The sequence below is a fragment of the Manis javanica genome, chromosome 14 (assembly GCF_040802235.1).
Source record: "Manis javanica isolate MJ-LG chromosome 14, MJ_LKY, whole genome shotgun sequence".
Taxonomy (NCBI): Eukaryota; Metazoa; Chordata; class Mammalia; order Pholidota; family Manidae; genus Manis; species Manis javanica.
Genome location: NC_133169.1, coordinates 72,671,384 through 72,693,580, shown reverse-complemented (window position 1 = coordinate 72,693,580; position 22,197 = coordinate 72,671,384). Strand labels below are relative to the sequence as shown.

The window sequence follows — 22,197 nt, the reverse complement described above, 5'->3', positions numbered from 1 at the left end:
CTCCTCCCTGGGTCCTTTTGACAGAACAGGCAGAAAGTTATTTCCTATTTGTTCGGTAAAAAAATACTTGAAATGGAGGTTTAAAAAAATGGATGGAAAAAACGCTTGGAGGCAAACTCTTCTTATTCAGCTTCCTCAAGAGGGGGTCGGTCCCCTTGACAGGGTATTTCCTCCTCTACTCAAAGCATACGTACATCAGCGTAGGTCACGAAAAGATATCAGCGTAGGTCATGGAAAGACGAAGGACAGTTTTTGTTTTTTGGGTTTTTTTCAAAGGAGCTGTCCCACATAAGTAGAACCGGAATGACTCAGTCTCGGGGGGGGTGGTGGTGGTGTGGGAATTCAAATTAATAAATCCCTATTAGCTTTGTGAAATCAGGATTAGGCAACGCCTTTCAAGAACACTGAATTTCATGATTCCAGGGGACGAGGGGTTGCTATTTATGCACACCTCTCTCCTCTTTTTTCTGCAGAACACATCTGTTTAACTTGCAGGTCGCTAGGATAATGACTGAAGGCCTTCTGGACATACTTTGGTCCTGGATACACATTTACGGTCGCTTTAGTGACCCTAAACCCCATTCCTGACCCTACTGTGGTTCAGATTGGTCAGAAAGCGTGGTGGGGATCCGGGTCTGTGCCCTCGGGTGAAGCAGAAGGAATCCAGACTAGATGTAAGCAGGCACACGTAGGCGGCGAGGGTGAGGGCATCCCAGGGTCCGGGCGGTAGGCTGGGCAGGACACGGACCTGCCTCCCTGCCCCCTGAAGCCCAGGTGCTCGGGGTGCTCTCGGAGGGCCGCGCCGGGCACTGCAGCTCCAGCCGGGGCGCGGCGGCCGGGCCCCTCTCCGCGGGCGGGGAGCGAGCGCCAGGGCGGCGGGCGGGCGGCGGCGGCGGCGGCGGAGGCGCAGGCGCGCTGCTCGCCCGTCTGCAGCCCCGCGCCGAGCGCCGCGGCTCGCGGAGTTGATGGCAGCACCGCTGTGCGGCCGCCCTGCCTAGCGCCGTGCGCCGCCGGCCGCCGCTGCCCGGGGGGCGTCCAAGATGTGGGGGCGTCGCGGCGGCAGCGGCCGCAGCAGCACCAGGGACGGGGGCGCGCAGCAGCCTCCGCGCGCCCGCCTGTGCTGACCTGCCTCGCTCGCCCCCAAAGAATGTCAGCCAAGTCCAAGGGGGCCCCCTCCTCGCCCTCCCCAGCCGAGGCACCGCCGGCAGCCTCCACAGCCACGGTGAAGGAGCAGATCAAGATCATCGTGGACGATCTGGAGTTAGTTCTGGGCGACCTGAAGGACGTGGCCAAGGAACTTAAGGAGGTGAGAGGCGCGGGGGTGGGGAGGGAGTTAGTCGCCTTTCGCCCCCTCGGGGTTCCCGGCTCCGTTTTCCCTGGGGACTGCCAGATTTCATAACTCCTAGGGAACTAGAGAAAGACGCCTGCAGACGGACTTTATTGGCTCTGGCGACTCCTGAAAAGAGTTGTTGCACTTTTTTTTTAATCAGAGCAATCAACTAGTGTTCTAATCGATGGACCTGGGATGGTGGGACGGGCGAACGTGCGCGTGTCCCTCTCTGTGGTGTGTGATGTCTGGGGAGGGGGTAACGGGGGAGGGCTCAAAAGAAGAAACGAGCAACCCGGCCGGAGGGCGCAGGATGCTCCTCTCCTGCCCTCTGGCTCCCCCAGAGTCCTCTGGCAAGTCGCTCCTTGCCTGGCAGCTCCCGAAGCCGGGACCGAAGGGGGGCCGGGTTCTGGGCCCAGCGCCAGGCCGGGGAGGGCAGCCCAGGGGAAGCTCGGCCCCAGCTCCCCTCCGCACCTCCCGAGCCCCGCAGGAGTGGGGGCGACCCGGGCTGGGGGCAGGAGAGCCCAGACTCGGGCAAGTGGAGGGAGTCTGGGACTTTCCCACTTCAGCAGTTCCCGAAGCATCCCCTGCTCTCCCACCGTCGCTCCCAGTAACTCCGGGCCTTCCCGCCACCCCGCCCCCTCCTTCCTCCCGGCTCGTCGCCCCTTGGCATTGAACCTGGGGAGCTGGGCGAGTCGGTGAGTGTGTGGCGGGGTGCGTGCGCCAGGGTCCTGTCACTTGCATCCAGGCTCTTGAGCACCTGGGCTGTTTGAGTTGTTTCTGGCTCCCCAGTAACCCACCCTGTTCCACATCTGCCCTCCCACCCCCATCCCCCCGTGATCCGGATAGAAAGCGGGGGCCGTGTCAGGGCTGAGGCTGCGTAACTGAGGCTGCGGCTCCCGGCGGGGGCGAGGGCCGGGTGGGGAGGGGTAGGATCTCCAGCGAGCTGGGCTGGCAGCTGGTGGCGTCGCGGAGCTGATCGTGGCAGAGTCCAGCCCGTGTCGCTCCTGGGCTACTGAACGCGCGCCTGGTGGGGTTCACGGTCGCGGAGTCCTCACCCGCAGTTGTGCAGGAGCTAAGAGTAACTTCTAAGGTGGTGGCGGCCGCGGCGCGAAGGGTAGGGGTGGGGCGGAGTCTAGGTCCAAAATTGTAATGCTGTTTCCGAGGCCAAATTGGAGGAGACTGAGGGTGGTTTAGATGTCTGGCCTCTGGAGATTAACCTCCTCTATCCAATTTTCAAATGTGAGGAAAGAGTCCCCGCCTCCTTACCCAGCTCCCGCATTACCTTTATGAACTGAACTCCGCATTTGTTATCAAATGCAAATAGGTTAAAATGGCCCAATTACTGGCAGGGTTCCGTTTGCCAACGGCAAATGTCCTTCTCGTTGGTTGCTCCACAGACAGACATGACTGCTGCTGAGATCCTGAGAGTGGAGACTGATGCAGGTGATGGGGTGCGAGGATTAAACTTGTTCGTGTTTGCAGGGCTTCTCTAGGATCACTGCTTCACAACTGGTTGGCAGATGGCAAGGTTGTGCATTGAAATTCAAATCTAAATATACTGTTCGTTTCTTTGTTATAATTTTATTTGACATCTTTGGCAGGCTGTTTTCATCTGAAACATTATGGCGTTTTTAAAAAATGAACAAATTTGAGCATGTTCCTTCTGGCAGAATTGCGCTTTGTAGTAGTTGAGGTTTCTAACGTGGTGGGTGTGGGAAACCTGAATCAGCGCAGTAACTATTTACTGTCTTTGCCAGGAGACCGAGACTAAGAGAAAGGGAATCAATCAAAATTCTGGGTCTATGGGCACATACTTCCTTAGGTTATGATATACCATTCCACCCTGCATTTTAGACAGAAGAGATGACAAGAAAGGGCACGTGGTCGTGGTTCTCTTTCGCATCATTATTCTACAGACATACGGAGACCAGGTAGAGAGTGAAACTTTTAACCTCCCTGTAGCTCTTGGTTAGAATCACAAAAAAGTAAATCTGGTGGTCTGTGGATCTGTCTCCCTTTCACTTTTTCTGTGTCTTCATTTATTTGATGACTTTTAAGAGGGAAAAAGCATGTTGTTTATAAGAGGAGTAGAAAAGCATAGATAATGTGCAGCCAAGTAAATGAAAGGATCTGTCTGTAGGAGACAGATCTAGAAATAAATTTTGACTTCATGCTTTGGAAGCTTTGGCTGCTAGGGCCTGTTGGGTAAAATCTCACTCCTGAGAGTGAAACTTATGAATGATAAATGAAGTGATGTGACTGTTAATTACCTGTGTGAGGATATCATCATTCTAGGTTTGCACATGGAGTTGTATATACTATGACTGAATCTCAAAACATTGGCCACGTGTGTGCTATGAATGATAGTTATTTTGAGAACAAAATATTTATAGGGCATATTTAACCCATGACATCTTGCAGTTGTCCAGCATTTATCTTTTTAAGATAATACTGCATTTGTGACTGAACATGTCTTTGATGTAGTTTTGAGTGGAGGAATAACTAAAAACTTTGTAAATTATAAACCTTGTTTGTCTCTACCTATGACTTGTAAATATGAATGTCACTCTTGAATTCATCAGTTGTTGCATTCAATATTCTGGTACATGTGTATATATATATGTGTGTACATATATTTTTATCATGATATATTTATACACATATCTATATTTAGTATATATATTATTGTTACATACTAAGTATAAACATATTTAGAATTCTGATTCCTTTGTTGGCAATGCTGTGCTTTTAGGCCATAATATATTTTGATACAAATTTGTAGAGCTCTTATTAACTTGGAACAGAAATTAGAAATTAGTGGTTATGACTAGATCACCATATAGTATTTGTTTTTCTTTTCAGCTTTTTCCATCCTAAATAAAATGCAATATCCTTTTAAAAATATTCTGACCTGCATTTGTGCATAAACTCTGTACCAACAACATTGTACTTTTATTTGAGGTTATTTTGAAATTGATTTTCTTTTTAGAATCTTTCTGGACTTTGGCGATCTGAAAATTCAAATAATGGCATAGCTACATAATAGTAGCTGCTTGAAACACCTTAATAATTAGTAACAAAATTCCATTATTATTATTATTACAGATGTCCTTCATGATTAGTTAGTTATTATTGCTTAATCATTTATAATTGGATTATGTGTTGGAAGAAGAGGAAGAGGATTTCTATTAAGTCTAATGGTAGTTTTATTCTGCCCTCAGAATTTAGTAAGACCTCAAATAACTTAACTTTTTGGAAATGATAGGACGCTTTTGGCCTTCTGTATGGTAGGAAATGCCTTAAGTATAATTCAACATATTCATTCAGCACCTACTATGTGTCAGGTGCTATATTATCTTTTTATTGTCACCAAAACAAGTAACTTGTAGTTTCTGGTCTCACTGAGCTTAAAGGTTAGTTGGGAATGTACTTATCCTATCTTTGAATATTAATAGTATAAAAAGGCATTACTGCATTTGTGGCCACTCTCACTGTGATCTAATCAACTTGGGGAAAGAAAACAGAATTGAGAATAATAATGTGTATATAGATGTATAAACTGATACTTGGTATGTACTTAGTTGTATGGTAAGCCTTTGGTGAAGAGAGTAGAAGTTTTAAAAAGATGGTAAGAATTTTAAGAAACTTACAGTTTATTCATATGGTGGTAATTAACACAAATGGAACAATGTCATACACAGGAGATCACCTATCCAAGGTTTACAACTAAATATTGGAGATTTACATGAAGGATGGATCCTTTGGGAGAATAAAGAGACAAAAGGGAAGATTCTGGATCTTTCTGTGGAATGTGGTTAAGATTTAAAGAGGTAGAGAGGAGGAGGAATTCACAGGAAATAGCATTAGAATACAAAATTAATCCATGCTGCTTTTTTTCTACACACGAAAGGACAAAAGTAGTAGTGAAACTCTTGAGTTTTAGTGATGAAATCGACCATTACTGTTTATTAAGTGTGGAGTGATCTCTTTTTATTAAGAAATGTAGAAAAAAGAGCTGTTGCTTTTTAAAAAATAGTTCTCAAGTCATCTGATATCTTTAGATACCATTTTGCATATTCTTTTACAAAGATCTCACTGATAAACTGTTGTGCATCAAATGTGGGTGTTACTCTGGGATCTCAGATCTTGTTGGCTAGAGAGCAATTGAAATATGTGATAAACAGCCTTTTCTATGGAAACAAAATTTGTTGCTGCTGTAGCTGGATTGTCTCTTAGTTTAGACTGATCATGTGCCTTAACATTTTTGGTAGCATTTCATTGTATGGTTTTAAATAACAAAACTGCTGTGAGTGTTGACTATATACTTAAAAATATAATATATATTTATATATACATATTATATGTAAAAATATATACTTAAATATTTATATATAAGTATATATTTTTATAACCCTCATAGAGGAACCAGTTAAGATGAATTATTCTGTCAGTGCCCTGGATTCACTCAATGATTGGATTGCATGGGTGGGAAGGGGTGTCAGCACTGGGGGCTGTGGATTGGAAAGAACCTATGATTTTTCTTACATTGTCATAAGCAGAAATAAATTAAACTTAATTTTGAAAAGTTTGAGAACCTGTAGGAAATATTCATTTTCTTGGTTAAAATCTAAGGAAAGCGGAATTAACAATTATTTACAAAGTATTTTTTTTTAATGTTTTCCACTTTTTAAATGGCTTCTCTGCTTGAAGTCCTATAGTTTATTTTAGTGCTCTAGGAAATCCTACCCAGTATTTTTTTGGTTAATGAGTCCATGCATATAAAATTCATTACTAGAACAAATTATAGAGAATAATCTCTGGAGTATTGTCCAAGTTCTAAAGTTATGAGTGAGTGAAATTTAACAGTTCATTCGATTGTAGCAATAGCTGTACTTTTACTACTCTATACAACCGTCTACCTCCCCAAACTGAAGTGTATTTACCAACTGCTAAAATGCTAATTTTTCTTTCCTTAAGCATGGTGGCTTAGCTTGTTCTGAAAGACCAGAATGGTTCCGAGAAAATAAAGATAACCAATAACCATCCTTCACTGTCCTTCTATTTCTAACACATTAAACCATTCAAGACTCAGAGAATTTGCTGATAAGAAATCCAAGCAGCCTTAAACTAATAAATAGTGTGTTGCAGGCAAAGTAATAGATAATAAAACCAAATGTAATAGGTTTCATTGTTACCTGGATTGTGTTTTTTCCCCAACCTTACTGCTCTGAGGATCTCTGGAATTTAAATCAAAATGTAGCAAAACAGAGAGAAATACAGGTGTGAGTAAAACATATTTTCCCAAACAAATTAAACTACAGAACTTTCTATAGAACTAGTTCTTGAAAAATTTCAAGGGAAATTATTTGGAAATTAGAGGGGTAAAATTCCAATAGGCTGCTGACTCAGTTTTGATTGAAATGTGCAGAACTGACGTCAAACTGAGAAGATTAATAAACAACAAAGGGTGTATTTTTTATATTAAATGTGTATTTATTTACTATTTATTTTTTTATTAATGCTTTTTTTTTCAGAGCAGTTTAGGTTCACAGCAAAATTGAGGGAGGAAGGTGTAGAGATTTCCCATATCCCTCTTCACTCCCACACCCGCACAGCCTCCCCATAATCAACCTCCTCCAGCAGAGCGGTACCTTTGTTACAGCTGAACCTGCACTGACACATCATAATGACCCAAAACCCATCATTTACAATATGGTTCACTGTTGGTATTGTGCATTCCACTAGTTCGGACAAAAGCATAATGACACATATCCACCATTATGGTATCGTACAGAGTATTTTCACTGCCCTAAAAATCCTTTGTGCTCCACTTATTCACCCACCTACCCTCAATCCAGAACCCTAAGAGTACTATCTTTTTAAAGAGTAAAATTTATTTTTTCCTAATTTTAGAAGTAATACAACATATGAATATTACAGAAAATTGGGAAAAATCTAAAAATTATAAGGAAGAAAATAAAAATTATCATTAAGGATGCATAGAAATAGATGTTAAACATTTTCCTGTATTTCCCTTCCTATATTTTTGACATAGATGAAACCATATACAAATTATGAAATTATATGCAGTGATGTTTTCTGTTACCTTCAACAGTATTAGATCATAACCATTATATAGATCTGCTGTAAGTTACTTTATATTTACCCTAATATTGGACATTATATTTATTTACAGATTTTTGTGGTTGATAAATATCACTAAAAAGAACAGCTTTGGCAATAAAAATAGCTAAGAGAGATTCTACTCTCTGCCTGGTGCTCTTCTAAACACATTTATTTTTATTACATCTTCTAAACTTTAGACATAAGAGAAAGGTACTGTTGTTAGTCCATTTCACAGATAAGAAAAGAGAGGACAGAGATGTTAAATCACTTAGCCAAGGTCTTTTGACTTCTAAGTGAAGTGAGGCTTCAGCACCAGGAGTTTTGATGCTAGAGCCCAGGCATTTACCCACTAAGTTCTATGACTTATCCTTTTTTTTTTTTTAAACAATGTCTCAGAGTCAAGAATGTGAAATCTGTAGTTTTCAATCTATCCTGGTAGTCTTCCAGGAAGTTTTCTCCGAAAATTTTTACTCCCAGCAACAGTATTCTGTGAAGAGCATTATTGTGTAGTTTATTATTTCTTTGTGGTAACTGTCACTGTTTATGTGTGTTGCACTCAATTTTCACCAGTATTGAGGAAAAATTAATAGTGAGTTCATTAGACCTTGCAATTTACATCTTCCAAATGAAGGTGCTTTTGACCTATTTAGTCTTCAACATAGATGTTAATAAGAATATTACATAGCTTTTTGTATTTTGACTTACTACAGAAAGGAACACCTAATAGGGGTGCTTGCGAATGTCTGTTCCAACTGAACTTAAAAGAATTTGGGAAACTAATTCTCTGTTGTTGTTATCAAATTGTCTTAGAAGGGAAGTACTATTCTTAAGTTTTCTGAGATGTTTGGAGTTCAACTGTTTTGCCTTCTGCCATGACTGATGAATAGAGAAGCTTGTGGAATTCTTTACCAGGCACAAAATTATTGAGCTAGCTAACAATGCCACATGCAGGTTTAGTGCTATGGATTGTAAGCCACCCCCTTGCCTGTAAGTAAAAGGATACAAGAAATCTAAAATCCTGTTTGTTTGTTTTCTTCAGTACAGCATGGATAGAAATGTTTTCACTTTATGGAAAGTTAGTTATTTGAAAGAACTGTTCGAAACTAAGATTTTCCATAGGGCCTAGGAACTCAAAATTAGCACTTCTTCAGCTCTGAATTAGAGCCAGAAAGCAACATTAACATAATGAGGAAACAGGCTATCTCAGTAAGGTCTAAGTAAGGACCACAAGATGGTCTGTCAACTCCATACAGATGTTGCCTTATATAGCATAAGCTATTTTTATTTTTGAGAATAGAAGGACGTAAGGATTCCAAAGGAATTAGGTGTCTAGACCCCACTTTAGGTAAAAAACATTAACATTGTTGAGATAGAACTTCTGTTGATGATCTTTGTTTTCCCTCCCTCTGCTGTGCAAATGCTACTTCAGGTTGTTTACTTGTAGAATGATTGAAGTGAGTCAAATCACATACCTATGCCCAATGAATCTCTTATTATGGAGTTTGACACTCTATATAAATAGATTTTCAACTGCAGACATAACATATGCTGTGTTTGTCTGGAGAAAGAAATTTGATGATTTCTAACAGGTTCTCTTCCATAGTACTACATGGAGGCTAACAGATATACTGGTGTTTATTTGTCTTTTTCATAACATCAAATCTTATCCTAAAATTTCAAACTACTTTCATGTGGCAGAAAAATACCACATTAAAAAAAAATCAGTTGAATCACCTGTCTTCTAGCAATAGTGGTTCTTAATTTTTTCTCCCATATGAAAGTTTGACAAAATTGTGAGTATTTCTCCTGGGAAAAAAAAAGTTCATAGAAACACAAGTTTTTGCCAACATTCAGGGGATTCTCAGTGGGTGAGAATGACTCAGGGAAAGAAATAAAACAAATGATTGATAGTAGGGTTTTTCTGTTTGTTTTTTATTTTTGATTCAGTGTTAGTTTTAATTTTCAGTGAGTTATTAGATACCTGTAATTTTCAAGATCAAAAGTCCTGGCAATACAAAAGCGAAAGAAGAAATAGTGATGGCTGTAACCTGATGGTTTTTATTTGAGGGGGCATGGGTAGCTTATCACAAATTTATATATATAAGTACACACACACACACACACACACACACACACACACACATGTAATTACTACTCTCCAAGATCTTTAGAATGCTCATGTGTCTAAAGGTTACTCTCATATTGAAAATTTTTTTTCTGTGATATGTGCTGGAGTAGTATATCACTTTATGGGGGGACCAAATATTTCCAGAGCTTATTGTAAATTCAGCTTATTCACCTCTTAAAATTTCATCCAAGAACAGCAATTTTCTTTTACAATTTTCCTGTGTGACATTAATTCATGAATTAAGGAAGATTTATTGAATTCTTCATTTGTGTACAACTGTGCTATAAACCATAAAGAATGCAAACATGAATAAGTCTGCACTTGAATAAAGCCACCTGTGTGGAGCAGGGTGAGCTTCTGTATCAACACGCAAGAAGGACCGCTAAAGCCATGTCGAAAGTGAAAAGGGCAGTATTAAGTTACACCTAGGTTACAAAGATGGGAGAAATACCCATCTCTCTCCATTTTAATGGAGTTCTCTCTGAGTTAGTGAATTCTAAACTTTGCTTAATAAGATATGCAGTAGCTTTTTTAATGATACAGCATATGGTTTTGAGATGTAAGGGCAAGCCTTTCAAACTCATACATTTATTGCTTTGCTATTACACATTAGAACATTATTCTTAGAGGTTATGTTAATATATTATAAAGTATCAAATCACATTACTAACACCAGAAGTTACTTTTATGAGACAAGTCTATCCCAATGTTCTCTATTATCAAAGAAATAGGAATGCACTTGAAAACAGTCAGTAACCAATTACTCTTCTTTTTTGAATTTGTTAAAATATATTATTTAGGTTTTACATATATTGTAACAATCAAGCTTTTGTAGGTATATGATTTCTGTATCTTAATTTGAATAAAACCACTAAAAACTATGACAATTGCTGAAAAGGGTATCTTGGTAACTATTTCTTTTTTACTTTTGATAATAGAAATAACACTCTAGGGCAACCACAATTAATTGAGAATAACTTTGGAATCAAAGCTCAATATCAGAGGTAAGTTTATGTCTATTCAGTAGTATGTAGAATAAAGTATTAGACTTGATGATTGCTTGATTAGATGAATGGGTGGTTTTGATAAATGTTTGAGATTATTATTATTTTTTTTTAATACTGGAAAAATTTTGAGGTGACATATGTAGAAGGTCAAGTCCTTAGTTTCTGAAGCCAGGCCACTTCATTTCAAATTACCTGCCATGCAATATTCATCACACTACTTAATCTTGCTCTGATTGATTTCCTCCTTAAAATGGCCATGTTAGTGGTAATGTTATCTACAGTATGACCTGGCTATGGGAAGTAAATGATGTAACAGTTCCCATTAACAGAGAGAGCACTGCGTGTGTATTCGTGATTATTGCTTTTTTTTTTTTCAGAGAAATTATTATTTGAATTTCTCTGAGCCTCGTTATTCATTCAACAAATAATTGCTTAGAACCTGCTGTATTCCAAGCACTGTCCTAGTTGATGGGGATATTGTGGTTAACAAAATAGACAAAATCCCTTCATGAAGCTTACATAGTGGCTGTAGGGAAGGCAGACCAACATAATAAATTCCAAATTTTGTCAAATACTAGAAAATGACAGGTCCTGTGAAACAATAGAAGACTGTAAAGGGGTGAGCAGTGATGGGGCCAAGGTGCAATTTTAAATAGGATGGTGCAGAATAAGCCTGGTTGAGAAAGCGACAGCGCAGTGTCAGAGCAAAAGCTTAAAGGTAAAGGAGCACGCTGTCTGCGTGGATATGCAGGGGAGCGCTCTCCAAGTGAAGGGAACAGCCGTGCAAAGGCCCCATTGTGGGCAAATGCCCTGTGTATTTGTGGAAGAGCTAGAAGGCCAGTGTGGTGGGAGGGGATAAGCAGGGATTAGAGGGGTGCTGGGGGACATGTCTAAGGATACTAAGTCTTAGAGTAAAATGGGGACTTGGCAGTTTTGAGCTGAGGAGTGACCCATCTGATCTACTTTCATCTCTTCCATGTTACCTTTAATCTCTAGTTCAGGGTTTCTCAGTCATGGTTCTACTGCTGTTTTGAGTGGACAATCCTTTGTTGGTGAGGGCTGGCCTGTGCATTATAGGGTATTTAGCATCTCTGGCCTCTACTAACTGGATGTCAGCAGCAACCAAAAATGTATTACCACTACAGATGTTTCCAGACATTGCCATATGTCCCCTGGGGGCAGAGGGGAATCGCCCCAGTGGAGAGCTAATGCTCTAACTCTTCCCTCTTATTTCTTATTACTTAATATTGCTTTTCTTAAACCTGCCTTTTAATGTTATGTTTTCATTTTGTATTTATTCCTCAAGCCTCAGGACTTTGTTTCTTTCATATCTTATATTCTCTTTTTATTTCTTTGCAAACTCTTATCTGTGGGCTTTTTCTTCTTCCTTATATTAACCTGATTCTTACCTTTCACTGAAACCTGCTTTTAAAATTCACCTCCCCCTTTCCATTCACCCCTTCCCCTCTATCGTTTTCCAGTTTTCACAATGAAAATTTTCAAGGAATTTGGGTTCACATGTGCATTTTATGATTTGGGGAAAAAAAGGAAAAGTCAGAAGGAGTGATGGGCACTGCCCAGGAGAAGCCGCTTGTCTTCTTGCCACTGTCAGTTCCTGAGTGAGGCTAGTGGCCGCCTGGACCTGGAGGGGAGGGCTCTTGACCTAATCTGCCCATCTGCCTTACATGTCTCCTGCCTCTTGCATCTCTGGAAGCAATGTATACATGGCCCCTGCTGTCCAGAGTTTACATGCTAGTGGGAAGACATTGTTCACACAGTAACAGAAATAATACTTTTGAAGGAGTGTTGAGGGCTGACAAAGAAAAGTACATGACACAGCAAGAGCATAACATCATTGCTAAGTCTTGTACATTCTTGCCAAACAGGAGATTTCAGATTGGCTGCTTTCTTTTTTCCTACTGCCACCTTGCTAAACTCTGTGCTGTTAACTTCATGGGTGATGTTTTACTGGCCCCAGAGCTAATCTCTGTCTTGTGTTCTCTGCCGCCAAGTCACTTCCTAAGTGCTGCCAGATTAATCCTTGCTGTGCTCTGCTTTCTTCAGACTGTGCTTAAAAGATTACACACTATCCTCCTGGTCCCTAAAATGTCAAAGGAACAAATCTAGCCCCTCAGCCTGACATCCACCAGTCTCATTTGTCCTATTTGGCCTTATCTCTATCTTCTCCTCAGTAATACAGCTTCCCTGACAATCTTGACACCATCACGATTCTCTACTCGACTTGAATTGTGTACTTCCCATGTTTAGGGTCACCATGCTATTACCTTAAGTATTATGTGTTCATATGACTCGGCAATAGTTCCCTATTGGTATATTTAAAAAAAATCTTACTGATCTTTCTCTGTTAGTTCCTAATCATGTAATCTTCAAGGCAACATTTAGAAGTCTAACTCTTGTTATCTGATGAGGACCTTGAACTTGAGGATCCAATTCTGATTAATACTTATTAAAAATGTTAAGGGCTAAAAGCCAGTCATTCCACTTGTGCCCGAGAGTCTGTTCTTCCTCATCTACTCAAGAAAATCACTAACAATCCTCCCTACTTCTCCTCTACCATCATTTTTTCACTCTCCCCCAGATGACTGCCATCAGCATACAAATGAAAATAAAGATAATAGTAAAATCCTCTCTTGACCCCACTTCCCCTGAAAACCACCATCCCATTTCCTAGCTCCCCTTTCCAAAAGCTTAAAAGCGTTGTCTGTACTGTCACCTATCCCTCCCTGTTCTTTCCTAAACCCACTCCAACCAGACTGACGCTCTAACCACTGTGCCAAAACTGCCTCCATCAAGATTGTCAGCGACTCCATGTTATTTGATCAAATAGTTAAGTTTGAGTCCCAATTTCATTTAATCTCTCAGCAGCATCCAATAGTCTCTTTAATAATCTTTCTTGAAGAATACTGAGCTTTCTAACCTCACTGGTTTTTCTTTCTCTGTCATCTTTTCTTATTCCTTTTCTGGGGTACCTGTGCTCAGACTTTATCCTCTTAAATAAAATTTAGACTCCCCTTCTCAGTGTTTTCTATTCTGTCTTGTGGTTAAATTCTATAAAGAGGACCATGACTTCCAAATATATATCTGTAGCCCAGACCTTTTTCCCAAACTTATATAGTTAGCAGTCTTCTCTACATCACTGTTTGGATGTCTAAGAGACGTCTTTACCTTATCATGTCCCAAGTGGCACCCTTATCTCCTCCCTCCCTCAAAACTTCATCCCTTGCAGTCTTTCTGATGTCAGTGGATGGTGTTTCCAGCCCTCTAGACCTTGGAGTCATTATTAATTCCTCTTTTTCTCATGCATTGTATATGCATCTCCAGTCTGGTCAGCTTTACCTGAAAATGTTTTCAGAACCTGACTGGTTCTTACCTCCCCCACTGCTCCCGCCATGGTCCCATCAGGTGTGCTCGCATTTGGGTTGCTACAATAGCTTCCTGTCAGATCTCCTTCTCTCTTGCTTCCTTGAGCCTCCTTTCAGCTCAGCAGTCACCTTACATTACTCTTCCCAGACCCTTGTAGGGACCTCCCCTTGCATGCACAGTCTCAGTGCTTCCAGTGGTGTGAGACATCACTGCATTGTCCTCCTCCCCTTTTCATGCTCTCCCTGTCTTTCTTACGACTTTCTCTCTGGCTCTGCTTTAGCCACAGTAACCCTGCTGTCCCAGGAGTAAACGTGCCATGCACATTTTCATGGCCAACTCCACTCCTCTGCTAACTCGTTTGCCTGCCTGAGTTGTCTCCAGCAACTGGCCACTCCAGCCATGCCATCTTTGTTACATGCTCCGGCGTGCCTGGTCCTCCTTTCCCCGTTTCACCTTTTGTCTTTTCCTTGGTACTTACCAACTGATGTACTAAACAACTTATTTCTAGTGTTTATTATTTGTTTGTTTCCCACCTCTAGAGTGTCAGCTCTTGGTGGTCAGTGCCCTCTGTCTTATTCCCTTATGTATCTCAAATTCTGGAGCAGTAGCTGTCATGTGACACGTGCTCATTAAATGAACAGTGAATAACTTCATCCTTTCCAGCTCTCACTCGAACAAAGTTCTCGAGGATTGAACTATCACCTTTTATTTCCCACTGCATATCTACTAGTTACAGAGAAGGAGCATGTAGTAGATGATTATTAAATACTTTTCTTCCTGGATTATTTACCTTCCTGCCGACTGCATATGTTGGGTTTGTAGGTTGTAGCTTGTGGGTTGGCTGGAGGGAGCTCTTATTTTCCCTACTTTGATTTCATAATCTCCTGCCCTTGGTAAATACATTCCATTTAGTCCAGTCCGTATTGTTATCCTCTGACATGGAAAAAGAATCTCTCAATAATAGCTAGTACAGTGAATGCTTAGTATGTGCAGGCACAGCTTTCAGTGTTTAAAAAATACTAATTCACCAAGTGCTCACTCTTCTTGTTCCCATGTTATCTCCCCCATATGGAATTTCTGGAGACATCCTGTCTATATAAACCATAAATGTGGTGCACCCTCAAGTCTTCACCTTCAGACAAAAGCCTGGCTCTGATTTGAGATTGCCTATATTCTCGTAAACTCGGGGATGTCGCTTTAAATGCCTTGAAGCACATCAGAGATATTCCTACTTTCCTCTAATAAAATATTCAAACTAGAATGAGGAGAAAGTATGTCTACCTGTTACAACATTTGCTGTTTTTCTGCTTCTTGACTATCATGTACCCTTCTTGTCATTCTTATAAATTTTACATAAAATTTTAAGTTATTAATTTTATTATATATTTCTTACACTCATGAATTTTAAATTAACTAGAAAATGATATATAAAAAAGGATATTGATTTTGTTTAAATGTGTTTTAATCATTCCGCTATGTCCCTAAAAAATAAACAATTTGTTGCAAAGAACCAATGTTACATAAAACATCAAGAACTAGATAATATCAGTATTTGGCTTCTTTTTCTTTTGTGTGCTCCCTCTAGTGTTCAAAAATATGAGTGCTTATATTTGCCTATTCAGGTACTAAAGAATGGAGATTAATGTAGAAATAGGCTCTCTTAATCGGATATTATTTTGTCTACCTCAGATTATATTGTCCAGTTACTGAATTTTCAACATATTGTTTGAAAAGCATGCTCTGACCCCTTTCCTGAGAGGAGCTTGTCATGTCTGTCTTTTCGTGTGCATACCTTCAATCTATCCACTTCACTCAGGGAGAATGTGAGACTTCTTGGACTTCTGTCTTTTGTAAAGGCCATACCACATTGCTACTTTTTCCTTAGTTTTTAAAACTGAACTGTAGGTTTTAGTTGGGAAATCTGGGTATAAGCGGTAGCTTTTCCACATGCTAAATACATGAAAAGTGAAAAAAACCCAAAATGTATATTAACTAAAGGAGTGTCCTTGAGCATGGAAACTAAGCATTTAAATAAGTGACATCATTTTGCTTGAATATATTATTTAAATAAATTGACTTCAAATTCTTTTACGAAATAACCCAGATATCTCTAGGAATAACAAATAAGTAAAAAATAATATCGACTATTATCTTTTAGTAAAGAATAGCAATAACTGCTAGCATGTATAATGATTTTAAATTGTAAAGTTAGCTAAATTGTTACTATTTACCAGTTTTTAAAAATCAGAGACTAGTGTTGGAAGTTAATTTTTCTAAATTAACTTATGGTATGATTTATATTTCATTAGTGCCCTATAGGTTTTAGACCATTTTGATATCTCCTATTTCAGTGGCTCATCATCAGATGAAGTTAAAAAAAAAGGAATAAATTACTTCCAGTGACTTTCAGAGACATTGTTTTCCAAGCTCTATCTACTCCCTGGAATTTATTTTCAATACTTAAAACTTATTCCTAACAGGCTGCATTTCATGCCCTTGGGGAAACTTAATTTTTTTTTTAATATACATAATAATATGGAATAACATTGCTCTTTGGGGTTGTTTTGTCACAGACAGAATGAAGCAAGTTGCTTGAGAATTTAATATGCCTCTTAAAGTCACTAACACTCATAAAGATAATGTCTAATGAACTCTGTTACTTACCAACAGCATAAGGTTACCTGGGTTCTGATATGCCTGCCCTGCACTGAATAATGAGTGGCCAGTACACCATTAGGATTTTTTTTTTGGATGGAGGGTTGGGAAAGATAGGATAGTTATGAAAGGATGATCCAAATTCTTATTCATAATGCTTTTCTTTTGTCATCCACTAAAAAAAATGGTCTAACCTTGTGAACTGATAATTTAATAATTTCTTGTAAACTTAATGCCTATATTGTCATACTTAACTCTTTCTTAGACTTGAAATGCTTCTAGCCTCATGTTTCTATTGGATCCTGATCATGTGTCCTTGGTTCCTCAGGGAAACTGATGAAGGGTTTGGGCTTTAATGAAAAAGCACTGACACCTGGACAGAGTTGCAGAGAGAAAAGAAAACAGAGCGGGGGCTACCACTGACTGGCAGCTGTAGAAATAAGCTTCTTTTGTATAGAGTTAGGGCACTGTTGCTATCATACTTAGCGAATCCCATTATTTAACTAAGTTGACACAAAATGATGATTGTCTTAAATTATGAGGAAATCTAAACCAGTTATCTTTTAGTCAGAAACTTTGATCTCCTATGCAATTTTGATATTAAATTGCCATATTTCACTCTATACCAACAGTGAAGGTTTGAGAACTGACTGAACTCATGTCTTCACAAATCCTTCTCTAAGCTACTGCTCACCTTGACATTGACCTGAAGGGCTTTTTGACCATAAAGCCCAAGAAGATGGCACTTAGGCTGGTTTACTTCCCTTTGGTGTTTGCTAATTTTTTAAATTAAACACAGATACTTTAACAGCATCTTACAATATATCATTGCAGATACTGGTTTCATTATTGGTATGGGAGAAGTATCTTATACACATGTATGTATTATGAAACTCTCCTAGAATCTGTGGGAGAGTGTCTGGTTTTTGAAAAATAATAAAATAACAGTACATTACATTAATATCTTTCCTATAAATTACAGTAAGTATACTACTTTTATCACTATAGGTGGAAAGTGATACTTTAACATAGCTATGAGTATAATGAAAAAAGAAGATGTTTCTGTGAGTTTAAGGAAAGCTTTTTTAAAAAAGTGTTGCTTCAGGAGAAAGGGAACCCTCCTACACTGCTAGTGGCAATGTAAACTAGTTTAACCATTATGGAAAGCAATATGGAGGTTCCTCAAAAAACTGAAAATAGAAATACCATTTGACCCAGGAATTCCACTCCTCAGAATTTACCCAAAGAAAGTAAGTTCTCTGATTCAAAAAGACAGATGCACCCCATGTTTGTCACAGCACTATTTACAATAGCCAAAATATGGAAGCAACCTAAGTGTCCATCAGTAGATGAATGGATAAAGAAGATGTGGTACATATACACAATGGAATATTATTCAGCCATAACAAGAAAACAAATCCTACCGTTTGCAACAACATGGATGGAGCTAGAGGGTATTATGCTCAGTGAAGTAAGTCAGGCAGAGAAAGAGAAATACCATATGATTTCCCTCATTTGTAGAGTATGACAATGAAGCAAAACTGAAGGAACAAAATAACAGCAGATTCACAGACTCCAAGAAGGGAGTAGTGGTTACCAACGGGAGAGGTGGGGAAGGGGGGTGAGGAGGGAGGGAGAAGGGGATTGTGGGTATAATGATTGGTGCACATGGTGTGTGTGGAGTCACGAGGAAGACAGTGTAGCTCAGAGAAGACAAGCAGGGACTCTGTGGCATCTTACTACCCTGATGGACAGTGACTGCAGTGGAGTATGGGGGGACTCGATAATAAGGCTGAATGTAATAACCACATTGTTTCTCTTGTGAAACCTTTGTAAGAGTGTATATCAATGATACCTTAATAAAAATTAAAAATAAATTAAAAGAAGTGTTGCTTCAATGCATAGAATTTGGTTAATGATAAAGAGAATTTTAAATGGTAGCATTTTTATGGAAGTAAATGAATTTCACTTCACTTTGCATAGAATATTTATTTTCCAAAATAAATTTTGAAATCATTTAATGATTATACTCAAATAGGTTCCCGTTAGTAAAAAGAAGCAAGAAATATCCAAATTTGATTTAGTATCTGATCTGTCATTTTAACAAAAAATGAGAAGCGGTTCATTTTTTGTTGCCGTAACTGCCATAATTTTATCATATTTTAAAATGAAATTTAGTAGGGAACAGAAATTACAGGTATAATTATTTAATAAGAAAATTGCCGTCTTCTTTTTTAAATGAGCATATTACCTACTTGGCATTTTCTTCCTTCCACTCAGGATCTGTGCTCTATGAGAATCAGGATCTTGAGTGTCTTTTGTATCACTTTCCCCTATTAGTTTAGAGCAGTGCCTATCATGTGGTAGCCTAGCAAAGTATATTTAATGAAGACCTATAAAAGTAAAATTGAACATTTATTTCTTGGTAAGTGTATAGAACTGATAAAGAATGAAAGAATTTTCAGTATCCGAACATGTGTAATTTAAGTTTTTTATCAAGTCCCTTTATGTTGCTCTCATTATTTGGGGATTCAGCTGTTGTATTGGTTAAGGTAAGTCAGATTGTACTGCAGTCATAAATTAACCCTGAAATCTCAGTTGCAAAACTCAACCAAGGCTTATTGTCCAACACACTATACTCTTCAATGTAAGTTGGCAGGGAGCTCTGCTCTCAAGAGTTGCTCAGGACCCAGGCTCTTGCGATAACTGCTGTCTCAACACATGGTGTCCAGGAGAAAGAACGCAAGGAGAATTTATATCCACACTTCTGTCTTTTCGTTTGCACATGACACAGATTGTGCATATACACAACTGTTCCCCAACCTGAAGGCAAGGGAAATGAAGTCTTATAAACCCATGAGGAAGAAAATCAGTTGGCAGTTGGCACTGTTGTCTTGGCCACAACTTCACTCTTTCCAGATTCTTGTTTTTCAAAGAAAGGCTTTACACACACACACACACACACACACACACACACACACACACACACACTCACAGTTTTTTACATACACAGAGGATTCGTCAAACTCAGTAAATGTGGCATTATTTCCCAAACTTAATGGTATAAAGATTTTGCTTTTTGGATACCATATTCCAGAACTAGTATTCTGTGGAGCCATTTTAGAAAACATTTTTCTTGACCAAATAGATTGAATAAATATCAAAATGTGTCATAAAAAGAAGAAACTCACATTTAATGGAGTCTTTAACCTGCATTAAATTCATGGACACATCACTTTTAATTGTGCCTGTCGATGAAACTTAAATAGGATAATAATATTGTATTTTAGTAATAGAAAAATAAACAATAATATTTAGCTTATCATGAAACAGATTCCTGACCACCTCCAATGTCTGAGCAGAGCATAGCCAAGGACCTGAAATGAAGAGAGAAAAGAAATGCCTTATAATTGACTTAAGCAATTCTTTACTAATTTGTGCAAAGATCAGGCACTAAAAGAAATTTATTTTATTTTAGTCAATTCCAATTTGGTTTTAGTTGGCACAAAATATTAACAGTGTTAGTTTTCAGTCCATAGCAATTTACAGATGCTGAATTAGAATCGGTTGCCGGTTTTCTACTCCCCCTGGAGACTGGTACAATGGGACTGGTGTGCAAGAAAAGCAGATAGCCCCAACATTAGGAAAAAAGCCAAAATGACTGTTAAAAACAAGCAAATGCACAACTAGTCATATTTTTTTAATAGAAACCATCTCTGTTCTTCAATTATTAAAGTTATACAAAGTTAAAATACTAATAGCATCCTCACCTTAGAAAGTCAGGCAAATGTGTAAAAAAAAAACATCTAAATGATTGTCAGTTCAATTACTGAAAGTAAAGAAATAAAATTATGTTTCATTCCTTAAAACTGGATGCTTCAGAAATACGGGATTTTTCATAATACACTCTTCCTTCTGTCTATGTAAAATAGAAGGCAATGGTATAATGCAACTTTGAATTTATGGAATAAAATGTGTCACAAAGGTTTTTATTTCTCATTTTCTCTCTTAATAAGATGGCAGTTATGCACTGTCACTAATTTATACTTACAATGAAGTCTTAATTAACTTGCTAAACTGTTACATTTTAGGATAATTCTTAGCCCATTTAGAAGAGTAGATTTAAAAGCATTTCTCTATGTCTATAATAATTGAGCTTTTGTAACAATTCGTGCCATAGTTTTCTTTAAATTGTTTTCCATAGTTCCAAAAATAAAGTATTAAGATAAATACTCAACATCCTCAGTTTGAGGTATTGTATTAGTGAAAAGTTATAAAAAGGCCATCCATGTAATTAGTATACTTTCATCATGATTTTTGGAGATACATTTTGGATGATGGCAAATGCCAACATTAAGTAGGCATTAACAGTATTATTTATGTGTTTATAGCATCTGATGTTTGTATGTGCTGTGGAGTTTCTGAAGTTCCCGTAAATGAAAGCAGTGATTTATCATGGAAAGTATAGACTGACCACAGTGAAATTGTTTGCATGAGTCACTAGTGAGCCTTTTGCAGAAATTGCTAGAATTGTCTAGATTTAGTTTTTACTGTTTCTCTGCTATCACACTGGATTAGCAGAAGTCACTTTGAATAGGGAAAAATGACTAGGTCCCATGATTCATTTTCTTGGAAATCTGTTATCCTGAAAATACACCATACTTTACCTTAATACTATATCTTAATCATTTTTCTATTCTTAGATATTCTGCATTAACTTGGATATGACACTTAAGGGCACACTCCCTATTTTTATTTCTATTCATTTCCTTCTTTAAACTATCTACCAGTTTGAGGGAATGATGTCCCTTCTAAGATCATAAAGCCTTGTAACAAAATCAATTAGGAGTGTCTGATTAATTGGTCAATTGGAATGACATATTACCAGTGTATTAGTATTGCAAAAAATAATGGAAGTGGAGTTAATAAATTATAGTATTCAATCTCTTTGTTTTCCTTTATTTTTAATTCTTATGTGTAAAAGCATAGTGTTGAGTTTTTTCTAAGGTTAATTTTGGGATTATTGTTGTTTTTATTTGATTTTTAGTTTAAACAAAAAAGCCTTATTGATTGTGTTTTAGACTGCTTTATACAAAAACAGTTACACTTTTTAATGTATTCTTCTACAAAGTCTTCAATAAATTGGTACCTTTTTTTTCAAACTTAAGCTTTCATTTTGAGATAATCATAAAATTAGATGCCATGTAAGAAATAATAGAGAGGTAGGTCATATGGCTGTACTTGGTGTGTTCCAGTGGTAATATCTTGAGGAACCAGAGTACAATATCATGAATACTGTGACCAGGATATTGACATTGATATAGTTAAGATATAGATTAGTTTTTCAATGTTGCCTTTTTATAGCCCCACCCACACCCCTCGTCTCCACCTCCTTCCTAACTCCTGCCAATCACTAATTTGTTTTCCATTCTTATAATTTATCATCTTAAGATTGTTATATAAATCTGAGCATATAATATGTAACCTTACAGGGTTGGGTTTTTTTTATTTTTTTTAACTTATCATAATTCTCTGGAGATTCATCCAGGTTTTTTTAAATCAGTTGT

At 38.5% G+C, this 22,197-nt stretch overlaps 1 protein-coding gene across 16 annotated transcripts in view; it reads left to right on the top strand.

Annotated features, from left to right (window-relative positions):
* The first annotated feature begins 381 nt into the window (after positions 1-381).
* The window catches only part of PRR16 (proline rich 16), a 292,164-nt gene continuing 270,348 nt past the window's right edge, over positions 382-22,197 (top strand). For 4 of the 16 annotated variants that reach the window (XM_073221822.1, XM_073221828.1, XM_073221821.1 and 1 more), the window contains exons 1-2: positions 398-674; positions 1,191-1,306. Coding sequence is in view for 4 of the 16 variants with exons in the window: in XM_073221820.1 (XP_073077921.1) it covers positions 1,148-1,306; positions 2,728-2,781 (213 nt within the window). In the remaining 12 variants the exon portion in view is untranslated. Of the gene's footprint in view, positions 1,307-1,344; positions 2,409-2,727; positions 2,859-22,197 lie in introns of those variants that run through there. The other 12 variants (XM_073221827.1, XM_073221826.1, XM_073221820.1 and 9 more) reach the window with 11 other exon arrangements.